Below are 25382 nucleotides of genomic sequence, written 5' to 3'. Positions count from 1 at the left end.
TTTACGTTGACCTTCAGCTTACCTTTTCATAAATGTCCGCTTGCTGTCCGGCCTGTTTTTACGGTCCGTCCAAACTGTTTTGTTGCTGATTCTTGTCTTATTTGCTAACATTGCTGAAATGTAACTTGCTGCTTATAAGTGCAACAGGTCAAGGATCTAAATCCATTTGTGTGGAAGAGATATTTCTGTGTAGCGGAGATACGGTCTTACCTTTCAGGGCCATACCATGTAGAATTTCAAAGACATGTGTAGGTCATTGAATGTGATTTAGCTTTATTTATCACAGTATTGTATTGAGTAAAATTGAATAACATTTTGTCATGTTTATTTTTTCAAAGGTCACTTTTAATTTATTTTGAATCTGTTTCTTTTGTCATGGAAAGGTTTTTGCTTACAAACACTCTTATTGGTCGTGTTTGTGTTTTGCCGTCGGCTCATGTTTTGTAACGAGAGTTTGTTGTCAAAGCAGGCGGACCTTCCCTAAACAAAGATTTAACAAACCATAGCATGACATTTGTTTTCTCTCCTCACTCACTCTGCTCTTACCTGGTCCCAGTCTATACTGCGGAAAAACGTGTGTGACTTGATATCTGTGAAGCCTGTCTGGACCTGGCAACCCAGCCGCTCCTTGGGATCCTGTTGGGACAAAGACAGCTGTTCAGGCACATCCACAGGAGCATCTGTATTTTCATGCAATGCGAGATCATTCTTTTAATTTAGCATCTGCATGCAGAAAATGCAGGCTTACTGTCAGGCTGACTCTACTTTATGTGAACACTAATAAAGTCCAGGGGTGATCTATGTCAAAAGATAGCATTTCTCTTAATATATTTCAGATGTTATACAGAGAATAAAGCAACGTGGACAATTAGTAATAATGCTGGTCACACGTGTTTTCATCATGCCCTGCATGTTGATGTGCACATTGGCCCCCCCTCTGACTGCTCAGCCTGGAATGTGCTCTTCTCATCACAACAATTATGGTGATGCCTTTTGGAGGTAAAGTGCAAGTGAAAGGCTGTTTGCATGAAGAGAAGCAGCCACATGCATCACAGCTACACTAAGACGTCACACACGAGAAGCCTCACAGCAAAATAAAATGAAAGCCGGCACTTAACGCATAAACACTTTGTTAATTGTACAAACGTACATTTAAAAAGATTAGTAGATTTCTAAAAGGGCCACACCAGTGTTTTTACACATTGTAACTACAAATCACCGTTGCTGCTGACCCTCTACTAAAATGTGCATTTTTCAGAAATTTGAATGTTTTTAGTTTGTCTGCTATTCATTTTACCAAAGCATACAATTTACAGAGACTTGAAACCTGCATGAGTAAAAGGATGTATATTATATATTTATTTTTGTCAACAGATTTTATATAAACACCAAAAGCTCATTGGTTCCTCAGATGGGAATCTGAATCTAAAAACAGCTCACAAATATATAGTTTCCTAAAACAGCTCAAACAAACTCAAACAAAGAGAACTATTTGAGACTTCAGCGGCGGATTAATCCACATGTGGTGCTCTAGTGAACTTTATTTGTACTCAATCCCACATACACACGTATGTAAAGTACCGTGTGTGTTGGTGGTAATGACATGTCACCCGGTGCAACAGTGTGGCTCCTTCATGTGTTTTTAATAGATTTTGGACAACAATGGAACTCTATGGCACAGAGGAAGAAGATGGTGAACAGCCTGCATTTATGTAGCACTTCCAGTGTGCATTACAGTCTGATCAGTTGATTTAGTCTTTTTCCTAGAATTCGTTGACTATGCCACAAACAGCGAATATGACCATACTGATCATTTATTCAACTACAGTGATTATCTTGTCTACCGATAACCCTTCCTGATAATACGGTTGTCTCTTTGTGTTCATACTGTAGTGATATAAATGCAAAGCAGCTGGCATAAAGTCTTTCGGCCCATTTTTAAAGGAATAATTCAACATTTAGTTTAATGTGCTCTTTTATTTCAGTCAGGAAGTGGTGAGCCTAATTTAGCATAAAGACTTGACTCAGAACTTACCAAAACATAATTTTCTTTTTCATTTCTACACAAACAGAAATGTTGAAATGACACTTTATGGTTTTTGGGGAAGTAACGTACTGAAAAAAAACAGCTGGGTGCGATAACTTCCTGGAGTGTGGTTGCCAGAGATGCGGAGATGCTGCACAGAAACAAAAAGGCTGAACTTTGTAACTTTGTCATTTGAAACCTGGACTCTACTTTCCCATGTCCCAAGTGACTAATGGTAAACAACAACTTTTGAAATTGGTCCATTATTGAGCGACAGCAGCTACATGGACGGTGTGAGATTACATTGCAGAGCGCTTTTGTTGTCCAGCTTGTAAAAATATCGAAGATTCCCTTTAAGTCCCAAGATTGTGGATGCTGTCATGTCAGTTTAACTATAGCACACTGGTTAAACTGATCTTGTATATAAAAAGTGGTTAAACCTTTTCTTCTTGTTCCCATTGTGCATATCACTGAAGGTTGAGAACCTCTGTGTACCAGAGACTGACATTTACAAGATGATATTTCCTATGAATGAAAAGTTATCGTTAAGAGTTTTAATTATTGTAGCGCAGGAAGAAAATAATACACTCGGCCTAATAAAGAGGCCTTCCCCGGCTGTCCATTACACAACTAAAGGTCTTGGCCATGATCCCGCAAATGGGGATTTGACTGAGCGGCAGTGTGCACAGACACAGAGAGAGAGAGCTGCTTTGGGAGTGGACTGCTCTCACCTTGTTTAGAAAGCCCTTGAGCACGCTGGCAGCTTTCACCGACAGAGACCTTGGGATGCGAATGGGCTTCTCAAGAATAACTGTTGGCGAAAAGAAGGACAGCAAAAAGACAGAGAGGGAGAAAGAAGGAAAATCGTGAGTAGGGAGGAGGATGATTCACAGTCCCAACCTGCCTGTGGGTGACCATGTCTGCTGAGTGGGAGTCAAAGGAAGGGAGGAGATACAGAGGACACTGTTCTGTTCTTTCTCTCTTGTTTGATGGTCTACGCACAGCCTTGAGACTCCCACAGCTCAACAATGTCGTACTAACCAGAACAAAAACCCTCTGAAAAAGGTTTTTTTTCCCCTCAAAATCTAAATAGAAGGATGTAGTATTTCTACAAATCACAGCTCAAGGTTATGTGATTAGTGTGCGTTCTCATACAGACGTGTTTACTCCCCATCAACATCTAATGTTTCAGAATAAGAGCAGTGGCTGCTTTGCCAAAAACACCTCAGAATAGAATTGAGTTTTACAAATGTAGATGAGACATGAGATATGCTCTCTAGTCATCTCATCAGTTGTGACAAACTGCTAAATCGTCTCTCTTGGGATGAGAAAATTGGATTTGCCCGTTCAGCTGGTAACAAGAACCTTATGCTTTATATTAAGTTAAAGTGTAGGAATTACACAAATGTGTATGAATTAATCAATACTGGGCCACATGCCTCCTCAAGCTGTAGAGCATTGTCTCCCCCGGGTATTGCCTCTCAGGCTATAGGCTTGTCCTTTCGTCTGATTTGTTCTATGTTACTTGTTTTCTATGTTACATGTCGTCGTGTTGTTGTAATGTTTCTACTCTGGTGGACAACAAAGTAGTTTTCCACTGGCTGCCCTGTCTGCAGGTTGTTTGGGCTGTGTGCAGCCTGCGAGGAAGATCTGCAGACACCACCATGGCTGAAAAAAGCCCAACTCTGCATGTTTTTCATCTTTAAAAAAAGTGTTTAATTAGTTTTTATTCCTAAATGAATACGGACAGTGTTGTTTGTAAGAAACTAAACGTGAATTTAAATAGGGTCTTTTTATAATTTGTTATACAACTATTATTATGGAACATTATCCAACTTTGTCAGAATGTATTATTTGCTAGATTGATATAAATGTATATAAATGCAAGAAACAGAATTCTTCTTGTTATGTTTCACTGTGTCCCCCCCACTTCTGCTTGGACCCTTTGTTGTCTTGTTAATCGTGTTAGAAACATATCCTCTCACACATCAGGGAAATGACACCCAAAACAGAAAAGCATGCTCATGTTCCACAACGTCCTCTCTGGCGCTCTTCATCATTACAGCTAAATACTGTATGATAACTATTGCTACATTAGCCTGACTGTAGACTGTTGTAGTGGACTTTGAGTTAAGATGTTTGTGTTTGATCAAACTTTTGTTTCCAAGGTCAAGAATGACCTCTAAGACAGTTTTCCACATATATTCTTAGTTATTGAAATTGTACATGTCGTAACGTGTCTGTCGTAACGTGTCTATCTGTCTGTCTGTCGTAACGTGTCTGTCTGTCTGTCTGTCGTAATGTGTCTGTCTGTCGTAACGTGTCTGTCTGTCGTAACGTGTCTGTCTGTCTGTCGTAATGTGTCTGTCTGTCTGTCGTAACGTGTCTGTCTGTCTGTCGTAATGTATCTGTCTGTCGTAACGTGTCTGTCTGTCTGTCTGTCATAATGTGTCTGTCTGTCGTAACGTGTCTGTCTGTCGTAACGTGTCTGTCTGTCTGTCTGTCGTAATGTGTCTGTCTGTCGTAACGTGTCTGTCTGTCTGTCATAATGTGTCTGTCTGTCGTAACGTGTCTGTCTGTCGTAACGTGTCTGTCTGTCTGTCTGTCGTAATGTGTCTGTCTGTCTGTCTGTCGTAACGTGTCTGTCTGTCTGTCTGTCGTAATGTGTCTGTCTGTCTGTCTGTCTGTCGTAATGTGTCTGTCTGTCGTAACGTGTCTGTCTGTCTGTCGTAACGTGTCTGTCGTAACGTGTCTGTCTGTCGTAACGTGTCTGTCTGTCGTAACGTGTCTGTATGTCTGTCGTAACGTGTCTGTCTGTCGTAACGTGTCTGTCTGTCGTAACGTGTCTGTCTGTTGTAACGTGTCTGTCCGTCGTAACGTGTCTGTCTGTCGTAGCGTGTCTGTCGTAACGTGTCTGTCTGTTGTAATGTGTCTGTCTGTCTGTCTGTCGTAATGTGTCTGTCTGTCGTAACGTGTCTGTCTGTCTGTCGTAATGTGTCTGTCTGTCGTAACGTGTCTGTCTGTCGTAACGTGTCTGTCTGTCGTAACGTGTCTGTCAGTCTGTCGTAACGTGTCTGTCTGTCGTAACGTGTCTGTCTGTCGTAACGTGTCTGTCTGTCGTAACGTGTCTGTCCGTCGTAACGTGTCTGTCTGTCGTAGCGTGTCTGTCGTAACGTGTCTGTCTGTCGTAACGTGTCTGTCTGTTGTAACGTGTCTGTCAGTCTGTCGTAATGTGTCTGTCTGTCGTAACGTGTCTGTCTGTCGTAACGTGTCTGTCTGTCGTAACGTGTCTGTCTGTCTGTCGTAACGCGGGGTTGGCAAGTGGAGCACCGATACCCAGAGCAGGACCTGGCACAGGGTCTGTAGGTGGCATATGGCTGGGTGGCACCTATAGTGAAAGGGTTGGTTTCCGTTGGCAGGAATTCATCTAGGAACCTGCTGCTTTACCAGTAAGAGAGCCAGGAGGATGGTACTGGTGGCAGATGCTAGCTGTGGTGCCACGCTATGCTCCTGACAGTCACAGCAGAGACATAATGCGTCACACAAGGCTATATGGAGGAATTTCTGTTATAGAGGACTGTGTGGGTGGCTGTGAGAGAGGGAGGCAGGAGGAGGTAAGGGGGCGTGCTATGTGAGGGTACCATATGGCTTGAGGAACACACGTTCAAATAGGACAGATATTATAGAAGTTCCTTTACCCTGAGGGTGTGACCACACCCACATTTTGTTTTCTTTAGTTCAAACCCCTCCAGAAAATTTGACTTTGTTACAATTTTGTATTTATGTTGAGTAGTTTGGCACTGCAATATTACTTACTTAAGTGCTGGAACTTCAACTGGCCATCCCACTAAGTTTAAGATTTAAGATGGGTGACTGTACTTTGCTAACGACCATAATGTTGGAGCCATAGCGTTAAAGCCTCGACAGTCCATTGCAAATCTGCATGTGAGGTTGAATTGATGGTTTCTCAAAAATACACATAAATGTTGCTGCAGGTCTACACAGAGAAGGGTTTTATGGGTAACTGTTGGTCGCAGAGGTGTGCAGATGAGTGGATGTGCACACCTCCCAAATCCATTTTACCAAATGACCCTCATCCATGTTTGCTAGCATCCAGCCTGGAGCAGTACCGGATGTCCCAGCCTTAGATACATGTGCATGGCTGTCATTTGGAAACATTCGTGTGGCTGAACACCTAGAACACCTGTTCTAGCTTCCTATCTCTAACAAGGACTTGCAGTTTCACTGATGGAAGACAGAGAGCTGTGTGTTCAGGTGCCTCACTGTGCTTATTTGGCGCCTTCTCGGTTCACATGAATATGGCATTAGCTGCCATATGAAGCAAACTAATTCTACACGTTCCACACATGCACCCTAAATGTCATCGGTAATAGAGGCCATGATGTGCTGCCAGACTCTCCACAGCTCACGAGGGGAGAGCATACAATACAGGAGCAGTATATCAGTACATGAATTCTCAAATATTATACGTAAGATCCACCAAGATCAACTGTTAGTCTTGTTATCCTTGAAGACATTAAGAAAAGCAGCTTGTTTTAGATTTATTTTGCCTGACGACCATGCTTTTCTGCGCTCAGCCAATAGGGTTGAAAGATTTGAATCAGCCCCAGGTTTTTCTCAACCTATAAAAGACCATGTCATCTGTCAACAGAATTTGAAACACAGAAATCACTCAGTTTGCCAATAATTAGCAATAAACTCAGAGGACGAATATTTTCATCAACAGGGAATTTATGTTCTCCGACGGTTATTTCCCTTGGCCTCATCACTGTGTCTCACTAATGTAAATGCAACAATAAGTTTACTCAAATGCCAAAATATGTCACAAACGAAAACAAAACATGAGTGGATTAAGAGACTACAACAAACTAAAAATATTTAACATTTGAGGGAAATAAAATTAGCCCTATTTTTGAGATTCCTTGATTGTTAATGAAGCATACGAGAACCATCTAAGCCTGGATTTACGCAGACATAAATCCTTTACAGCCCAGAGCTGATTGTTCCTTTACATGGCATCTGTTTTTCCTACTCTCACAATATCAGTTATGCGTCACAAAGGGTTAAATAGACATGTTTTGTTTAAATGGCACCAAACAGCCTGCCACGAGCTCTCAATATTCATATTTGATTTCCCACTATTCCTCTAAACTCCTAATCCCTTAAACCATATAGGATGTAGTTAGGAGCTTGGTACAGGGACAGATATAGTATACTATGGATAGAGGATAAAGAAAATACTGTCAGTATGACTTTTCTCAATAAAAAGCACTTTTTAAAGTGTACATTTCTACAAACTGCAGACACTGAACATTTCCAACATATAAAGAATACTTGTTGGTTTTGTCGCTTTAGTACAGATATCAACTCTCATTGGTAAACCACACGTGTACTGGAAAGTAAAGCGTTTCAAAATAACAAGTGGTGTTTCCCAGTTCAAAGCCCTTCTCCCTGGACAGAGACGATGGTATCTTACAGGTACAATAAACCCTATGTATTGTTAAACCCCTCCGCCTCACCTTGAAAGAGATACTCCTCTGTGTTCATGTCAGGATTGTCTGTGATAATGTCAAATGGTGACCTCCCGGCCATCATCTCGAACATCAGCACGCCCAGAGCCCACCAGTCGACACTGAAGCCTGGGAGGGCACACGACAATAAGAGAAGATTTTCCTTCCGATAAACAAGAAAAGACTCAAACTCCTCCCATATTATCAGTATGAATTACCAAATGCATTACTTGTTGGGGTCAGCGTTTAGACGTGAACTAACTACTGCACTCACCGTAGTCCTCTCCTCTGAGGATCTCAGGTGCAATGTAGTTGGGTGTTCCACAGAAGGTACTAGTGGTGTCACCTGGCCTGATCCCCTCCTGAAGGAGGTGGAGGGGGAGGAAGAAGGGGTTGCAGCGATGAAAGAGAAAGGATATGATGTGCGAGAACATGAATGAAAAGAAATAAAGCCAGAGGCCCTGTTAGTACTACCAGTCAATATTGATCTGCTGAATTAATGATTACCCTACGCCAGCCGTGCACACAGTCGAGTGAAAAAAAATCAATGCATGACTTACCTTGCACATGCCGTAGTCTGTGAGCTTGATGTGTCCCTCGTGATCCAAGAGAACATTGTCTAGCTTCAGGTCTCGGTAGATGATACCCTTTTCATGCAGGAAGTTCAGAGCGATACAAATTTCAGCTGCATAAAATCTGTTATGGAGAAGAGAGAAATGCAGAGGACGATGTGTCAGACCTGTCCTCTAGTGCCACCATCAAGCCAAAGATGTCCTCCTGTAGTCCATCAAGGCTCTCACAGTGGTCATTGATTAAGCCTCAGAGATGAACAGGGATTGAAAGGCAAAAATAAGTTTTAAAAGCCACAACTTAATATTGTTATTTTACATTTTACTGCCATTCCACGGTAGTGCTGTCACTGTGGTAAGAGGGAAAAGGAGGCTTTGAACTCTCTTGTAGCTCCAGGTGAAACATATATTCTGTAGCTCTATGAACAATGGTCCTGTCTGCCTGCCATAAAGCCTGTACTTTTGCGCGATAACATGCAAAGTCAATGCAAAGACGCAAATTATAACAATAACGCCGCTGCTGTATTTATGCCCTATTTAGACAACGTTATGTTGAGCAGCTACAATGTTAGCATAGCCCTGATCGATCTGAACTCCATTCAGAAAACAAGCATTTTAAAAGTTGTTTGTTTGTCGTCTTGACTAACCATGAATTCAGATCTATATCACGGCAAAATACTTTGTTTTGGGTTCATAACGCTGTAGCAAAGCAGATAGATGTGCAAATAAACAAAAATAATCCCGTGGTCTAAACTACCATAGTTGCAGAGCACATTCATGCCCCCAGAGGATGAACCATTCTGAAAACCAGAAAAAAAAGGAGAAAACTCCAGCGCCACCCTCAAGACACAATGTTAACATATCTCATGATCTAACAGACAGATCACCGAGAAATCTGCTAAGCACATACATTCTACCAAAAGTAATGAAACCACTTTACTTTATTAACCCCATGGCCTTTATGCTATTAGCCCCACTACTGGCTGCAGTCTCAAGGGGCCACTTATGTGGCTTAAGGATTCTTTTAACAATGGGAAATATTCAGTACACTGTCACTGCGCCTCTAAATCATTACTCAAAGCCTGGACCTTGTAATGGTTTCATTACTTCATATCAAGAAACACAAACATATATAATACACGTGCAGCACATGTGCTTATTCCTAATTGATCACTGAGTTTTAGATATGAAGTGCTTGGTCTAAGGCTTATGTAAGATTATTCTACTCCTGGTAAACAAGGATATATTTATTGCAAACATAACCCTGAGTTTTGACCGTGATTGGATGCACTTGTTGTGCGTCTCTAGTTAGTCTCCCTGTGTAGGTGGTGTGTATTCTGTCTCTAGGAGATAAGCCTTCATTAACAGTGACGGGCCTCTCTCCGTCTGCCTGCTGTAATTCCATGATTGTCAAACACTGAGGGAGAGAGTGTCGTGGAGAGATGTTTGACAGAGGAATCGCAAATCCCACATCGCTCCCCCACGTTTTTTCCCCACTGTGACAGCCTCCATTGTACACCGTCGCTTCATTGCTTGCATCAGACTGATCGAAGCTGCGTCCTATCAGCAGCGCCATCCATCGCCCACCGGCCCGCCTCCCCCATGGAGCGGGGGAATGCGGCAGGGCTCTCTCTAAGACTGCAGCTCATGAATATGTACAATCATTATGAATGATTAACATGCTGCTTTGCATATGTACAGCCACTGTCTCCAGAATACAGATCGCAGGGGCCGATAGGGGCTCAACGGTGCCTCTCTAAATTACCCAGCCTTTGATCCAGCATTTATCAGAGCCGCAGTTGGAATGCCCCGCAAGTACACAGGCACAATGAATTATGGGTGCTCATTATATTTCTCGGAGGGGGGAAAATAAGTGTTATGTTGGATTTTGGCAGCAGTAGCCACGTCCATAAAGAGCTGCTAAAGCATCCCATTAAGCATACGTTTGTAAGGAGTGCTTAAGTGCAAAGAAGTTGCATATGAAAGCATCTTCAACCACACACTCCAGCTGTGTTACACTGCAAAACACAAGATGCTTTCATGGAACTGATGGAGCTTTATGTTCAAACTAAAAGACAGAAACTACGCTCACCCTGTACTTCACACAACAGCATTACGGGGCATGTAAAGGAGGTTCAATCGGTCCAACAGTAAATAGTTGTAACTTACATAGATGTGTTTCCTAGTTTGTTTGTAGCTAGCGGACTGTGAACTCAACCAAAGCTTGTGGAATCTGCATATTTATTTAGCCTTTATTTAAACAGGTAAAGAAATCTCATTGAGAAACAGGGTCTCATTTTCAAGAGAGACCTAATCAAATGGCAACAGCACCATACAAGTTACAGACTTACAGGACACCAAACACAGAGGCAACAGTCAAATAAAACATCATAAAAGTGCATTTTCAATGACAAGAACAATCACCCGACAGCTTTTTTAAAATGAGTTTAAAATGTCCCAGGGGTATCAAGCTGGACAGTTTAAATTCCTGCTGAAGCGTGTGCCAGGTTGAGGGGGCAGAGTATGACGAGGCCTTTTTTCCAAGTTCCGTGCGAATTGAGGGGACAGACAGAGTGATGTAGTTCTGAGATCGTAGCCCATAGCTATTCTGTTTGTGTGATATGTAAGTGGATATGTAGATGGGAAGCAGTCCAAGCATAGATGTGTAGATTAATTTTTACCAGTGCAGAGATCTGCGCATTGATAATGATGTACAGTTGACTAGAGAGTACAGCGTGCAGTGGTGTGTGAGGGGTTTACAGTGGTTTACACATAACCAGGATGCTTACCTTGCATGTTCTTCAGGAAGTTTCCTTTGCCGTTGCATATGAAACATCAAGTCCCCGCCATTCACATATTCAATCACCAGGAATAACCTGGAAATCAGAGCATGATGAGAAAAGGCTCTTTAAGAAATATTAAGACTTGATCATTTTGTAAAAAAAAGAAATACATAATGACGTGTCATGCAGGTTAAAAAGGTCTTTATGAAATGTCATAGGGATTCCAGCTATAAAAGATTACATGTGAGATGAGCTCGTCACTTCTTGAGAAGGTATATTCTACACCTGTACAATTCTAACACTTGTTTACCTGCAGAATGTTATATGTTACACTCCTAAACTCTGTTGAATGATACAGAGCATTAAAGGTATAGTTTATACCTCTGTGCCATAGAGCTCCAATTACATTGAAAAGTTGATTTAAAACCATTTGTTTTCATGTATTCTGTGCATTTAAGTCCCACATCCCTTTTAGATAAACATGGTCGGCTTTAGTGTTTACTCTGTTTTGCTAGTTCGACAGCTGAGAAAAATAAACTGCCATTGCTACGTCCACTGTATGTTTACAGCTTATTGTTTTGGACATGAGAAGATCACCACGTGAGACACACTTCTGAGGTGCAAGATGGAAAGAACACATCTAATATAGAGAGAGGAAGGCTCTGCATATTTAAAATGCAAGTCTTTAGTAATGACGCCTAGCTTTCTGTCACTAGAGAAAGTTTGATAAAAACTTATAACGACTTTTTAATGCAAGTACAAACGGAGGGTACATAAATGCAGAAGGCAATCAGGACATCAGAGTACTATATATATATATATATATATATATATATATATATATATATATATATATATATATGAGCTAATGAAAGGAAAGAAACATCAGGAAAACTATCAAAACATGCAGAACCTACACATGTCAAATGTATTATTTTTATAATCCATTTACAGCTGTAAAAAAACAATATCATATAAATATCCACATTTCAAGCCGCAGAATGTTGTTGGTGGCTTTCTATGTTAGTATATCTATAAGTACAATTGCATGAAACGATAAGAAATACACCAGCTTTATCGTTTAATGAAGAAGACACCATCATCAGAAAGTAATATTGTATATTACAGAAACGTACTGCGAGCTGGACTGAAATGTATTGGCTTTAAATACAGTATAGTGTCAGCTTTATCGTGCTCTTACCGACTTTCTGTCTGGAAACAGGAGTGGAGGCCTACTAGGAATGGATTGGTGGACGCCTGCTCAAACACATGCTTCTCTGTCTGCACCCAGTCGATATCCTGGAGAGAGGAGGGGAGACGGATGGAGACAGAGATGGCATGAAGGAGAAATAATGTAATAACAATCAATGTGTCTGATCAATAGACTTTCTCTGTGGTTAAACAGACAGAGGGAGATCGACATAGATACAATGCCACAGATACAAAATCATAGAAGAAGGATCCTCACCAAATGCATTGCTTGTAAGAGCGAAGCTCAATTGCAGGTTGACAAAAGATGGCAGACCTGAGTCTTCCTGATGTTGGAGTGGACTACTTTGGCCTAGTTGAGATGAAAGTGAGCAGCTAAGAGATGTGGATTCCCACCTAAATGCAATTTGCAGGTTCATCGTGAGAAGGGGTCAAGTAGCGCCCTTACAGAACGCCTTGCTTAGAAAGGGAATCTCCTGGGACTTCAAACCTCCCTCAGCTTCACATCACAGTGGCATCAGGACGAGTTTGAGTGCACTGGATTGCAAACTGAACATTTTGAAGTAGAGGCCGTCATCAATGATCTACCTATTACAAAGATTTCAAAGGATCCTCATGACCTGGAGACCCTGACTCGAAACCACCTCCTTCAATTAAAACTCAGCCGTCTCTGCCCCTTACTCTTTATAAAAAAGCAAGACAGCATCGGATGCAATACAAGGCGCATTTACTTTGGAAGACATGGACCAAACAACACCTTCTAGTAAATCTCAGATAGACAGAAATCAGCCCTTAAACAAAAACACTTCCAGCCAGAGGACATTATTCGTGTCAAGTATGGCACGTTAAATCAAAAACAAGCACCAGCATAGTGTTCAGGCAAACACTGACCCCCAACAAGGAGACAACATAAAGACTTTTGGACTCTCAAAGACAACAGTTTTTTTGACACCATTAAACAGAAACATGTTATGAATTTTGGAAGTGATTTAATCAATTTTCTTTCAATAAATATTTTTGCTTTTGGACTTTTAGAATTGTTTGGATCACGCAGGTCTTAAGCAAACCACTGGAATCTAATTATTTCAAGTTAAGTGGCAAAAGAAATAATGCCACTTAAAATGAAAGAATAATGATAATAATAAAGAGTTACCTTCAACTAGAACCTGTCAGTAAAGCAAGAACCCTTCTAACAATTAGAAAGCTACAGTATCTGTATTCACAGATTCTTCTTCCATCATTGTTATCAGTCAGCTGTGGTTTTAATTGTTCATACTTCAGTCACACAGCGCTGTGGCGGGGATGTTTTATGCCGATTTAAATTGTCTTTAAGTTGATGATGGTTAATCTTTTATGGGATGTTTATCACCATAGGGATCGTATATTTTGCACTTGATACCAAATTCCTTCTGGTCAACTCATTATTACTTGAGGAATTTATAATTATGCAGAATATGCAACACGTCTCATATTGGTCATTTCAGCTCCTTTAGCAGTTTGTAGTTTGTCTGTGAGAGCTCTTACAAGCCTCCTTTGAAGTCAGGCAATAGACGACTAAAGAGATACATTATTAAATGAATGCCATGAATAAATAACGTCCAATCACAACATTAGGAGGACTCAATGCTTTCCTTAAATCCTATCTCATAGAGTCCAATTTGTTTTTTTCTTCTGCTGTCACAAATAATTAGGATTTAAAGGTTGGATTTTAGTGTGAAGTGTTGAAAACACAAACATATTAGAAGTTGATGAGTGGAGTCATGAAGTCTGTGAATGGTTGATGTTGTGCAGATGATGGATGATGCAGTAACTCAGGACAGAGCCCCTCGGTAGGCTACATGAGGAGTGAGCTCAGTGTTTTCAGGAGTTATATGTTGAGCAGTAGCGCCATCTAGTGGGCTTCTACAACACAGACGCAACAGAAAAGCACAAATCTCAATCTCAATTTAGTTCTTGCTTCTTTTGTTTTTAATTCCTTTTAAAAAAGGTATAGTGTGTGCAAAATACATTTGAACTACTTTACAACATGAATTGCGCTGGATATATTAACGTGTTACATCCCAACAGTGAACAGGGCAGAGGTGCAGCAGCCTTGACATCATTTTTTAAAGATGAAATGTTCTACCAGACAGACCAGTGATAAAAATGCCAAGAATCACACAATTGTTTTTGTTGTGGCTTTTCTTCAGTGTGCAACGATCAACTGGTGAGCTTTGAATGACCTGGCCTTTATCATAATATCAGAGTAGCAGCTCATCAACACATTAAATCGTGTTTATTTAATCTGTATACAGACAGAAATATAAAAACAACAATTTGTGTTTTGTTTTCACAGGAAGGTTTTAAGACCAAAACCCAAACGTGAGCTGTATGTGTTAAAGCCAGAGACACGGCATGCGCTGCCTGCATACACCAACAAGGATTGGCCGAGTGGATAAACGGCTGTTCGCCAAAACATTGTTCCAGCATCTAAAACCAAGTCTTTCAGTATCCGAGCGCAGACTTCCGCCAAGGACAATAATGCTTTCACGTGTTCCTCGGAAGGTCCCATCTCCTGATTCTAGAAGTCGCTCTTCTGACTTCGGTGTGTTCGTGAGCTTTAAGTCATTACGTGGACGGAACAACAATACTAATGTGAACGCTGAGCGGCGGCAGAGCAGAGAGGAGGGTCAATCGTATTCAGGAACGGTAATATGAAGACATCACGTCAAGTCTCATATCATGTCCTGAAAACGTCATACAAAAAGAAAAGAGATGTATCTCCTCATCCATGAAACCTACTTGAGCCACTTGACTGATATCCTTTTCATCTGTCCTGGACAGAGGATCACCTTTTGTGTCCTCCTTAAATTCCAGCCTACATTGGAATACACACGGGCGGGTCTGCAAACCGGAGGTGGCAAACAGCAGTCGAGCCACTCCGGGGAAGTTACATTGCTGCTTTGTGTTTTGACGTACATCATATGCAACACGTTCTCACTCCCAACTCGCCAACTATGGCAGTTTGGTCAGTGGCCCTTCGCTTCAAAACTATGAAGCTCTACGTGCCCCTCTAACGTCAGCTCTGCATGTGTCATGTGCTTGTTTGATATTCATACACTGTCTTATAAATACACTTGTTGACAGGAAACCTCCTTGGTTAGGTTAAGACAACAGAATGACTTGGTTAGCTTTAAGAAAAGATTGTGGTTTGGCTTAAATAAGTGTGTTTGTTACGTTGTTAAGTGCGTTACATCATTTAATTACACATGTTACAATAAGTCAACGTTGACTTTTGGTTTCACACGGGACACCGACACCGGTCACCTGAGTGAAGTCTGTGTTTTCTTTTACTTTCTTTTTCTTTTGTGAGCTTTATACTGATTAATCAGGTCCATTAATGCTGTTTTGAGATAATAGATATCGGCCGATGTCAGCGCTCATAAAGCAGATTATTTATTGATTAAAGTATTTCTGTGAGCCAACATCAGTGAAGACGACTGCACTAACATTTTTATTAATTTATTTATGTAAGTTAAAAAATGTCGAGATGCTGCTACCTGCTGATAAATGCTGTCGTATGCCACCAGCGTGTGTTGGCACGAGTTATCCACGAGAATGACGCATCATGTAATGTCACCTTGTCCCTGATCTGTTTCTGGGCAATGCAAAGGTAACACGTGTGGAAGCACCTTACATTGCAAACACTGACAGTTTGCTTTATGTGCAGGAACAACAGAAGTGAAAACTGTTTTCTATTTCTTCTTTCTTCTAGTCTTAGTGTATTTGTTTATATGCGTCCATCATATCTGCCAGTAACGACAACATTGTACAAGTTCTAGTCAATCGTCACACAGATAAGTCTTGAGCAGCATTTACATCCAACTAGGGAATGCTGTTCATATTTATATAAATGTATTACAGCTCATATTTAACTTGGATTTATACTTTGTACTGATCAAACATCACCAGCGTAGAAATTAAAAAGATTAAGTTTGAACATTTTCAGAATGTTAATTCACTCAGCAGCGTGGAATACCCAAAGGGTGGGTGCGCACGCACACACACACACACACACACACACACACACACACACACACACACACACACACACTTTCAGGACTAATCTCAATTTCACCAATTTACTATGGCCATGTCAAACAAACTAACTAACGTTTCAGCCGGGTGGCGTTCATCAGAGAAGCTCTGATACTGAAAATACTGGGAAGACCTGACTCACTTATGCACCTCCGTTCACTTTGTTATCTACAACGTATTCTCTATAAACATGATTGCAGAATCTTCTGCCCTCCCTGCCTCACCCTGTCTCACACCCTGTCTCACACCCTGTCTCAAACCCTGTCTCACATCCTTTACATCCCAGGTCTATTTGATATCTCACCTCATCGTCATGGACCAGCTCCTTCTTCACCACCTTCATGGCGTACACCTGCTTGTTCTTCTTTAGTCGAACCAGCAAGACCTTTGCGTAGCTGCCGCGCCCAATCACTCGGATCAGGTCAAAGTCACTGAGCCCGAGAGCTAGGCCCTGGGACAGCTTAATGCCGTCAATGCCATCCACTACTGCTTTGATGTCCTAGAGAGGGTGGAGGTCAGCATGGTGTGAGTGTTTTTATACGTTTATAATTAATATGTAGGTAAGAGTTTAAGTTTGAATGTTTTTGTGTTAAAGTTTTAGGTAAAAGAGCAAAGCAGAAAGACATTATTACAGCTTGTGACTGCAGTCTGAAGAACTCACCTCTGTATCTGCATCTTCTGTTTTATCCACTTTACAGTTGTGTGGTAAAAAAGGTACTGTGAACAACAGACACAGAACATCACTGAATTATGACCATTTGGAGGCATTTACAATGTGACACAATTAAATCTGCACTGATGGTTTAACATGCCGTTCTTTTCTGACCAGTAGAGGGAGCTAGAGTCTACGGAATCGAGTCCAGCTAGGGAACGTCAAACTAGGTCAATCCACAGAGCATCTCATATCAGGGACCCCAGAAGAGACCCCACATCACTCCACAGACTACTTTTAATAGGATTTGCAGCTCTGTTCTGCAGGATCCCATCAGAGAGCAGTAATGTAGTTAGATAACAGCTGAGAGTTTCATAGTTACATAAATGATGATCGTGAATGTGAGGTGAAGCCACGAGGGTTTAAAGTGAACCTTTTGAACAAAGTATCTATTCTATTATTCATTTGTCTCCATCTGTATATACTGTACATGTAGTATACAGTGCAAATAGTGTCTTCTATGGTACCACTAAGGACAATGTTTCTCTCTCTCACTTTTTTTGCTCATTTAAACTCTTTTTAAAAACTGTTGCTGTCAAGAGCATTACAGAGGGGTCACTTTCACAAAGAGTTTGCTCGGAGATAAGTCTAATGCAAAACAGTTTCATAAAAATAAAAACTGAGCTACTTTAACCTAAAAGGTTAGCCACCCCACCCCCCAGCTAACTTGCAAACTGTATGTTCGCACTACGAGCTACAAAGCTACATTGTCGTCGAGTCGCTGTTCTTTGAAGTGTTGCTCAAGCGCTCGTTTACGTAGTTAAATGCAGTTAAATAGCGCTGATAACTGGCTAACGACAGGAACCAGTTTTCTTTCATCAAAAACTATCCTGAGCGTGACTGACGAGTCAGCACAAATAGGGTTAGTCCTGACACATTAATAAGCTCATCTATGCTTCAGCTCATCTATGCTTCAGCTCATCTATGCTTCAGCTCATCTATGCTTCAGCTCATCTCTGCTTCAGCTCTGCCCTTCTCTGAGATGTTGATGCTACTGGAAGTCTGTTGTATTGTTACACTGAGTTTTCAAAGTAAAATGTCCTGTAACTGTGGAATTCTTCCACAGCACAAACATGTTCTGCTGGAGGGAAGGAGCTGAGAGGTTTTGTAATCTTTGTAGTAAATGCATGAACAGGAAATACTTGGTCCTCAATCAAACTGTGACTTAAGAATGCCACTGATAATGAAACAGACAGCAGAATGTTTTAATAGTGATTTATTTTGTTATCTGAGGCGATCGTAGAGATTTGTTTTTTACCACCAGCCACGATGACATTTTTTTTGTTACTTCATTGTCTAATCTGACTGAAAACAATCAAAAATCAAGCGTTTGTGTACTGACTGGGTTTGTGACTCAGCTCAGGTCTGAAGATAAAGCCCTTTACATGAGATGGCTCGTTGTTGGGAAGGGTCCTCTTTTTAATACTACACTTTACATACAAAGTGTGCAGGCAAGTATGTGAATAATGTTTACATACACATTGTCAAGTCAATACAAGTCAAGTATATAAACACTTGCAAGTGTCAGTGTAGCTCAAACTCAAGAAGATATAAAACAATACAGAAAGATTGTCACATGTCCTTCACCGCGACAGTGGGCTGTCCTTTATTAAACCGCCCATCCCTTACATTAACATTTGCACATACTGCTTTTTTGCCTTGTATCTCAAACGCTGCACTTACAAAGTCAAAACCTCCATTTACAGTTGACTTCGCTTATCATCAGTTCTCCTCAGAATTCTGTCATCATCACCTTATTCAACGTATCCTCACACAAAGGTTTGTAAGTTATTCCTTACATTTTGTGCGATCTCCTACGAATGTCAAGCAACATGTGTCAATTTAGGCTCGTTACATGCACACAGCCTTTTTTTAAATAAACTTCTGTCTTCACAGGAAACAACTTGGTTAGTTTTAGCAACTAAATGTCTTGGTTTAGCGATTTCGGTTAAAATAACTACATGAATTGCGAAGCTACATGACAAATAAGTCAATTTTGGGTTAAAATAACTACGGAAGTTAGGTGACAAATAAATAAATTCTGGTTTCCCACGGGACACGAATAGTGGTCTCCTGGCTGTTTTTTGACCAAACCCTTCCTTTGTTGCTCGTTTTATTTCCTGGATCACAATTAAGTTGAGCAATGTTTAAGTCTGAAGATGTGAGGCAAAAAAAGGTGCTTGTACATTATATATCTTAGACATAAAAAAAAAATTGGACCCAGAAACATGGCAACATTGTACTTACTTCCATCTGTGTCCTCTGTGTCATCTGGTGGAAGGTCCACTTCTTCACTCTTGGCATCTGAAGGGGGCTCCTGTGATGGCATGACTGGATCCTGAACACACAAATGGAAAACTCCACCTAAATATTTCCCGACACATTCCCCCAAATATCCACTGAAATATGCACTTGTGGTTTTCGACTCCTGGAAGAGTGGAAGATGAATCATGTTGGCAAGGAAAGGTTTGGAGAAAAGCTCTCAGCTTATGTTCTGAAATGCTGGAGCTCCCAGACTCCAATGAGGGGAGTTTCATCATTCCTTCTCATCAAGCCTAAAAGTTATCTGGCACTGATGATATGGGGTTGTGATGACGAGGAGGAATCCCCACGACACCCACTACATTGATTTAACTCATCAGGGGATGAAGTTGGGATCTTTGTGTTTGCTCAGACGCTTTCTTTGTGGACAAATACAATCATTACATGGAGCCCACTGGTTTGCTAAACTTGATAGGCAGAAAGACAAACAGGAACTAAACAAAGAGCTTTATCTGTGTTGGGCTTCAATCAGCTTGACTGTCTTAATTTGTTTTTATGGTATTACTGCCTTTATTGGTTTCAATTCACGTGAATTTTCTTTTGTTATTGGTCAACTGATGGTCTTAATTCATCTTTTATTTGTACTTTTTTAATGGTTTTATTCCCATGTTTTATTCATTCTTACTGGTCGGTTGCTGATCTTACTTATTTACATTTTTATTCCTACTTCTTAATGGTTTTAACTCCCATGTGTTATTTATGCGTTTGTTTTAATTGTATTTATTTACATCTAATGTTTTATCTTTACACTATCCACAACTTCTGTGGCAGCTCACGCGTTTGGCGGCACATTATGCTTCCAGCTGGAATGAAATGTGCTAAATAAATTGAGTTTAGAAGTGAAGAAATAATCTTCATCCTTCATGTAGTCAGCGTGTGAGCTTGATTTGAGAGTTTGCTGAGAGACTGTGTTTACGTGGGATATGACTGCTGATGTTAGCTGCTCGGGGACATGATGAAATACTCACCATAAGCCTTTGGCAGGTCTGAGGGATGAGTCTGTGACAGCGCTTATGGACCAGCAGTTTGCAGTTGATACACTTGTAGCCCTGCCTGCCCAGCCCCCATATCCTTTCACTACAGTGGCCACAGTAGGCTTTCTGTAAGACACACAGAACGGGACACACTGACAGGTTAGTCTTTAACTCACACACTGATCAACAATCACTATTGCTTCTTATCAAGGACTTAACTTATTAATAAACCAGCGTTAGGAAAACCCTTTTCAGATGAGGTCATATATCACATGTATTACACTTTTGTACTTTAACACAGGTCTATTTCTGTTCTGAATGCTGCTTAGTCCATTTATAGCTCTGATTTTGTTCTCCACCAACTCCTGAGGGAAATATCTGTCTCTTTAGCTGCTAAATGCTCCACTGTATTCACCAGCTAGTCTCTAACTGTGTCCGTCTGCTGTTTGCTGCCGAGCAGGTTGTGTACAGTGGCTTCGTCAGAGCTTGTTCACTGGGAACAGCTGTCTTGCCTTGATGAGTACAGCTTTGAATGAAGAAAGCTTAACCCTCTGAGACCTGCAGGATCGCCGGAGTTCCCAGCCGACATTACTGTCTTTAAGAGGCTGTAGGCCCGTATGCTACTGGTATCATATGAAACTAGAACGCCTAAGGAATCCATTGGTACCAAGTCATGCTAGCTTATCGGGATGGAGGATAAATAACGCTCCAAAGTAAGGAGAGAAAAACTGACATGACCGTATGTGATCCCTTGACCTCTCACCTCAAGATATCTAAAAGCTCTGATCCCACGACATTCGCTTTTACAGACACACTTTATGCAAATCACATGCAGTTTTTGCATGCAGTATCAATGTGTTATTTTCCTCTATTTTAAATGCATACTGGGGTTCTTAAACCCTCCTGGAATTGCATAAATCAGATATGACTGGAAAGCTGAGACTCTTGTGGATCCAACAAGCCAAATATATGTATGAAATGACCTGTTGTGACCTCTAGATCGTTAATTATTGTTTGATAATGATAATAATAATAATAATAATAATAATAATAATAATAATAATAATATTTTTAAGGTTAAGGTTTTTATTTTTATTTTATTTAGGGAGGTGTTCCAGGTGGCATCCTTACTAGATGGCCGAACCACCTCAACTGGCTCCTTTCAACGTAAAGGAGCAGCGGCTCTACTCCAAGTCTCTCACAGATGGCTGAGCTTCTCACCCTATCTCTAAGGGAGACGCCAGCCACCCGTCTGAGAAAACCCATTTCGGCCGCTTGTACCCGTGATCCATACTTTCTCTTTTTTTTTTCAACACAACATAATTTCTGTCAAATGTTGTATTTGTACTATGTTGTTTATCCTGTACACACGACATCTATTGCACGTCTGTCCGTCCTGGGAGAGGGATCCCTCCTCAGTTTCTCTCCCTGAGGTTTCTTCCATTTTTCCCCCTTTAATTTTGGGGTTTCTTTTAGGAAGTTTTTCCTTGTGCGATGCGAGGGTCTAAGGACAGAAGGTGTCGTAACCTGTACAGTCTGTAAAGCACACTGAGACAAATGTATAAATTGTGATATTGGGCTATACAAATAAATTTGATTTGATTTGATTTGATCTCGTTCTTTCGGTCATGACCCAGCCTTCATGACCATAGGTGAGGGTAGGAACGAAGATCAACCGGTATATTGAGAGCTTTGCCTTCTGGCTCAGCTCTCTTTTCGTCACAACGGTGCGGTAAAGAGACTGCAGTACCGCCCCCGTTGCTCCGATTCTCCGGCCAATCTCTCGCTCCATCGTCCCCTCACTCGCGAACAAGACCCCGAGGTACTTGAACTCCTTCACTTGGGGTAATGGCTCATTCCCTACCCGGAGTAGGCAATCCACCGGTTTCCTGCTGAGAGCCATGGCCTCATGATCCTCATCCCAACCGCTGCACACTCGGCTGCGAACCGATCCAGTGACTGTTGAAGGTCACAGACCGATGATGCCATAAGGACCACATCATCTGCAAAGAGCAGCGATGAGATCCTCAGGTCACCGAACTGCAACCCCTCTCCTCCACGACTACGCCTCGATATCCTATCCATGAAAATCACGAACAGGATTGGTGATAAAGCGCAGCCCTGGTGGAGGCCAACATTCACTGGGAACGAGTCCGACTTACTGCCAAGTATCCGGACACAACTCTCGCTTTGGGCGTACAGGGATTGGATGGCCCTCAGAATTGACCCCCTCACCCCATACTCCCGCAGCACCTCCCACAGTATCACCTGGGGGACCCGGTCATACGCCTTCTCCAGATCCACAAAGCACATGTAGACCGGATGGGCGTACTCCCAGGCCCCCTCCAGGATCCTTGCGAGAGTGAAGAGTTGGTCCGTTGTTCCACGACCAGGACGGAATCCGCATTGTTCCTCTTCAATCAGAGGTTCGACTACCGGCCGAACCCTCCTTTCCAGTACCTTGGAGTAGACATATTATTAGCAAAAAGAAATTGGCCTATTTGTAAAAAAACTAAAGACTAGATCGCACTCTCTTATCAATTCATTTGAATTATACATTGGAAGTGAATCAATTGAACAAAACCTATTTTACTTTTCACTATTTTATTTAGAATTATTGAAAAACGATTCTTTCAAGGAAACTTACTATCAGTAATTTACAGACCTGTAAAGTAAAGCATTTAGAAACAGTCGAGTATTAACCGTACAAGCTATACCAGATAATACCAGCTATAACAGACGATGTGTTCATGTTTACATTGTAGTTTTCTGACTTTATCCTGTAAACAATATAGAATTGTGTCTGACATACATCTAGTGTAAAGCTGAGACTTACTGAAGTTACATAACATGGTTCTTCCTTTGTGCTTTGCGTGTCTCCTACATTGCTATATTAGTACCAAAGGACATTCAGTGTCCCTGAACATCAATACATCTGTCACCAAAATGTCTCATTGGAGACTAAACACATGCAGTGTGTGTGTGTGTGCGTGTGTGTGCGTGTGTGTGTGTGTGTGTGTGTGTGTGTGTGTGTGTGTGTGTGTGTATATGCTGACAGTGTAAAGAACAAAGAGTCAGTCACTGCTCTGTTGCCATGGAAATACTTCAGCAACACTTCAAAGGCTTCCTTCAGTCTTTCTCATCTAACTCTACATAGAGGTTAAGGCGTACATTTATAAATTAATCACTGGCTTTAGTCCTGTTCCTGTCCGTACACAGCACACACAACCTGTCAGCAGTGTGAGGACGCCTGTCACTGCGTCAGACTTTGGACAGGCTAGAAAGCAGCAGGGAGTATTATTAGTTATGCCTTTTGTACCTTAAGATATCCAATATCTGCACTTTTCTATCCTCATATTTTTTCAGAGATCTATAAGCACAGCAGAGGCCTTGTAAATGAGACTAAAGGCTTTTGCACACCAAATCCGTATCTTTCTTTTGTGATTTTTTTTACTTAAATCATTAAGCAGAGAAACCTTGCACACCGAGTCCGATGCTTTTTAAAAGAAAATGTATTCTATTTGTTGCAAAAAAATCAAAGTGAATCGGCTTACGAGATGCACTTTTGGATGATGATGTTTGCAGGTACGGTGGCTCTGCCTGGTCAAACAACTCTCTTTAGGCTTTTGACGGATGCTTAAAAACACAGAAAATCAAACCTGTTCCGAAAACTTTAATGATGTAGTTTTGGAGTTGGTGCGTAAACGTGATTGACACAACGTGGGCATATTTATTTTTAAACATGCTACAATTTAGGATGAAAAATAGGCCTTATAAGAGTCTACAGTCATGCTAACAGCTCTGTGAAGCTGGACTGGTGGTGGTGCTTTGAGCTAAATGCTAATATGCTGACAGTGGCAATGTAATATTCACCACCTCAGTTTACGTTTGCTAATTAGCTAAACACAAGTACAGCTTTAGCTGATGGGAATGTATTTACTAATTCAAATTTTGACTTGAGGAAAACCAGGGGGATCACAAACATCATCAGGAGTCATCCTCTGGGGACCTTTAATATCTGTACAATAGCTCATGCTAATCCATCCAACCATTAGACAATGCTATCCCTGGGGCCACATCTCTGAACCACAACTTCTGGAGAATTGGCTTCATAATAATAGATGAAACATAACAACTAATTAGATATATCTATATTTATTTATATTTATCTAAATTTAAAAAATAATGTAAATGTGATGCTATCTAGGTGTCAATTTATTTAAACAACATTTGTTTATTTTGTTAACTACTAATCTAGCCATCATGTTAATGATAACTTGTTAATACTAGACACTGATCATTTACACTTGATAACTACTATATACCTTTGGATGCAATTACAGATATGTGAGCCTCTTACAGAAAATAACCCAAATTTAATGAGCTTATTTAAGACAGCCAAGTTGCATCACCACAAAGATTGTTTTAACGTAAAAGGCTGAACCGTGTGTTGAAACGTCCGGTTTGGTATGCTGGTTTAAAGTCCAGACGGCCGAATTACACTGTTTTCTAGCTTTGTGAGTGCAGAGGGGAATTCAACAACCGCTCTAATGTAACACCAACACCTGGAACAATGTTTCTGTACCTCAAACCACAGTAATAAAATTCTCAAAACACAAATATGATCTGCCATCAGGAGTTATTGTACTAATGTATTTTAGGAAGTATAATCTATTGAAATTTCACTTAGGGAAAGCATTTCCATAGAATATACAGTAACAGTTAAAAGGCCCAAGAAGACATTCAACCGTACCAGAAACATTAAACTGCTGCATTGGCTGGCCTCGCGTCAGGGCAGCTGAGTCTGTCAGTGACGTCCTTGACCTAGCTGGACATCTGCCCACTGCTCAGTGCTGCAAGAGATGTAAATGTAATCCAAGAGTCGGCTCCAGTCTGAGATTATATTAACTCCAGGATTTACCACATATTCATATCAAGAGTTGACTACAGGACATGGCATGTAATGCAGCCATATTCCAGCCTGACCAGGGCCAGATTGCAACAAAAAGACTTTACGCACATTTTAAGGAAATGCAACAAACCAAACAGTCCATCATCCAGATTAAACAGGATAACATAATTCATACATTGTATTTCTGTCAATTTTCACTACACGGCAGCCCCCCATCTGACACCAGTGCAGATGAGGAGTACATCCTGCCTTCCAGATGTGCCTGCA

The 25382-nt window shown here is 41.1% G+C and overlaps 1 protein-coding gene across 2 annotated transcripts in view; it reads right to left on the bottom strand.

Annotated features, from left to right (window-relative positions):
* Positions 1-25382, bottom strand: part of prkcz (protein kinase C, zeta) — a 104812-nt gene that overhangs the window by 21803 nt on the left and 57627 nt on the right. For both annotated transcript variants that reach the window (XM_029435068.1, XM_029435069.1), the window contains 11 exons: positions 20198-20329; positions 19155-19245; positions 16857-16912; positions 16500-16694; positions 12111-12208; positions 10916-11002; positions 8118-8253; positions 7832-7919; positions 7567-7686; positions 2758-2837; positions 547-636 (listed from right to left, as the gene is read on the bottom strand). In XM_029435068.1, coding sequence (XP_029290928.1) covers positions 547-636; positions 2758-2837; positions 7567-7686; positions 7832-7919; positions 8118-8253; positions 10916-11002; positions 12111-12208; positions 16500-16694; positions 16857-16912; positions 19155-19245; positions 20198-20329 — 1173 coding nt within the window. The remainder of the gene's footprint in view (positions 1-546; positions 637-2757; positions 2838-7566; positions 7687-7831; positions 7920-8117; positions 8254-10915; positions 11003-12110; positions 12209-16499; positions 16695-16856; positions 16913-19154; positions 19246-20197; positions 20330-25382) is intronic.

Source organism: Cottoperca gobio, chromosome 7, assembly GCF_900634415.1.
Source record: "Cottoperca gobio chromosome 7, fCotGob3.1, whole genome shotgun sequence".
NCBI lineage: Eukaryota > Metazoa > Chordata > Actinopteri > Perciformes > Bovichtidae > Cottoperca > Cottoperca gobio.
This window is presented reverse-complemented; position numbering and strand designations above follow the sequence as displayed.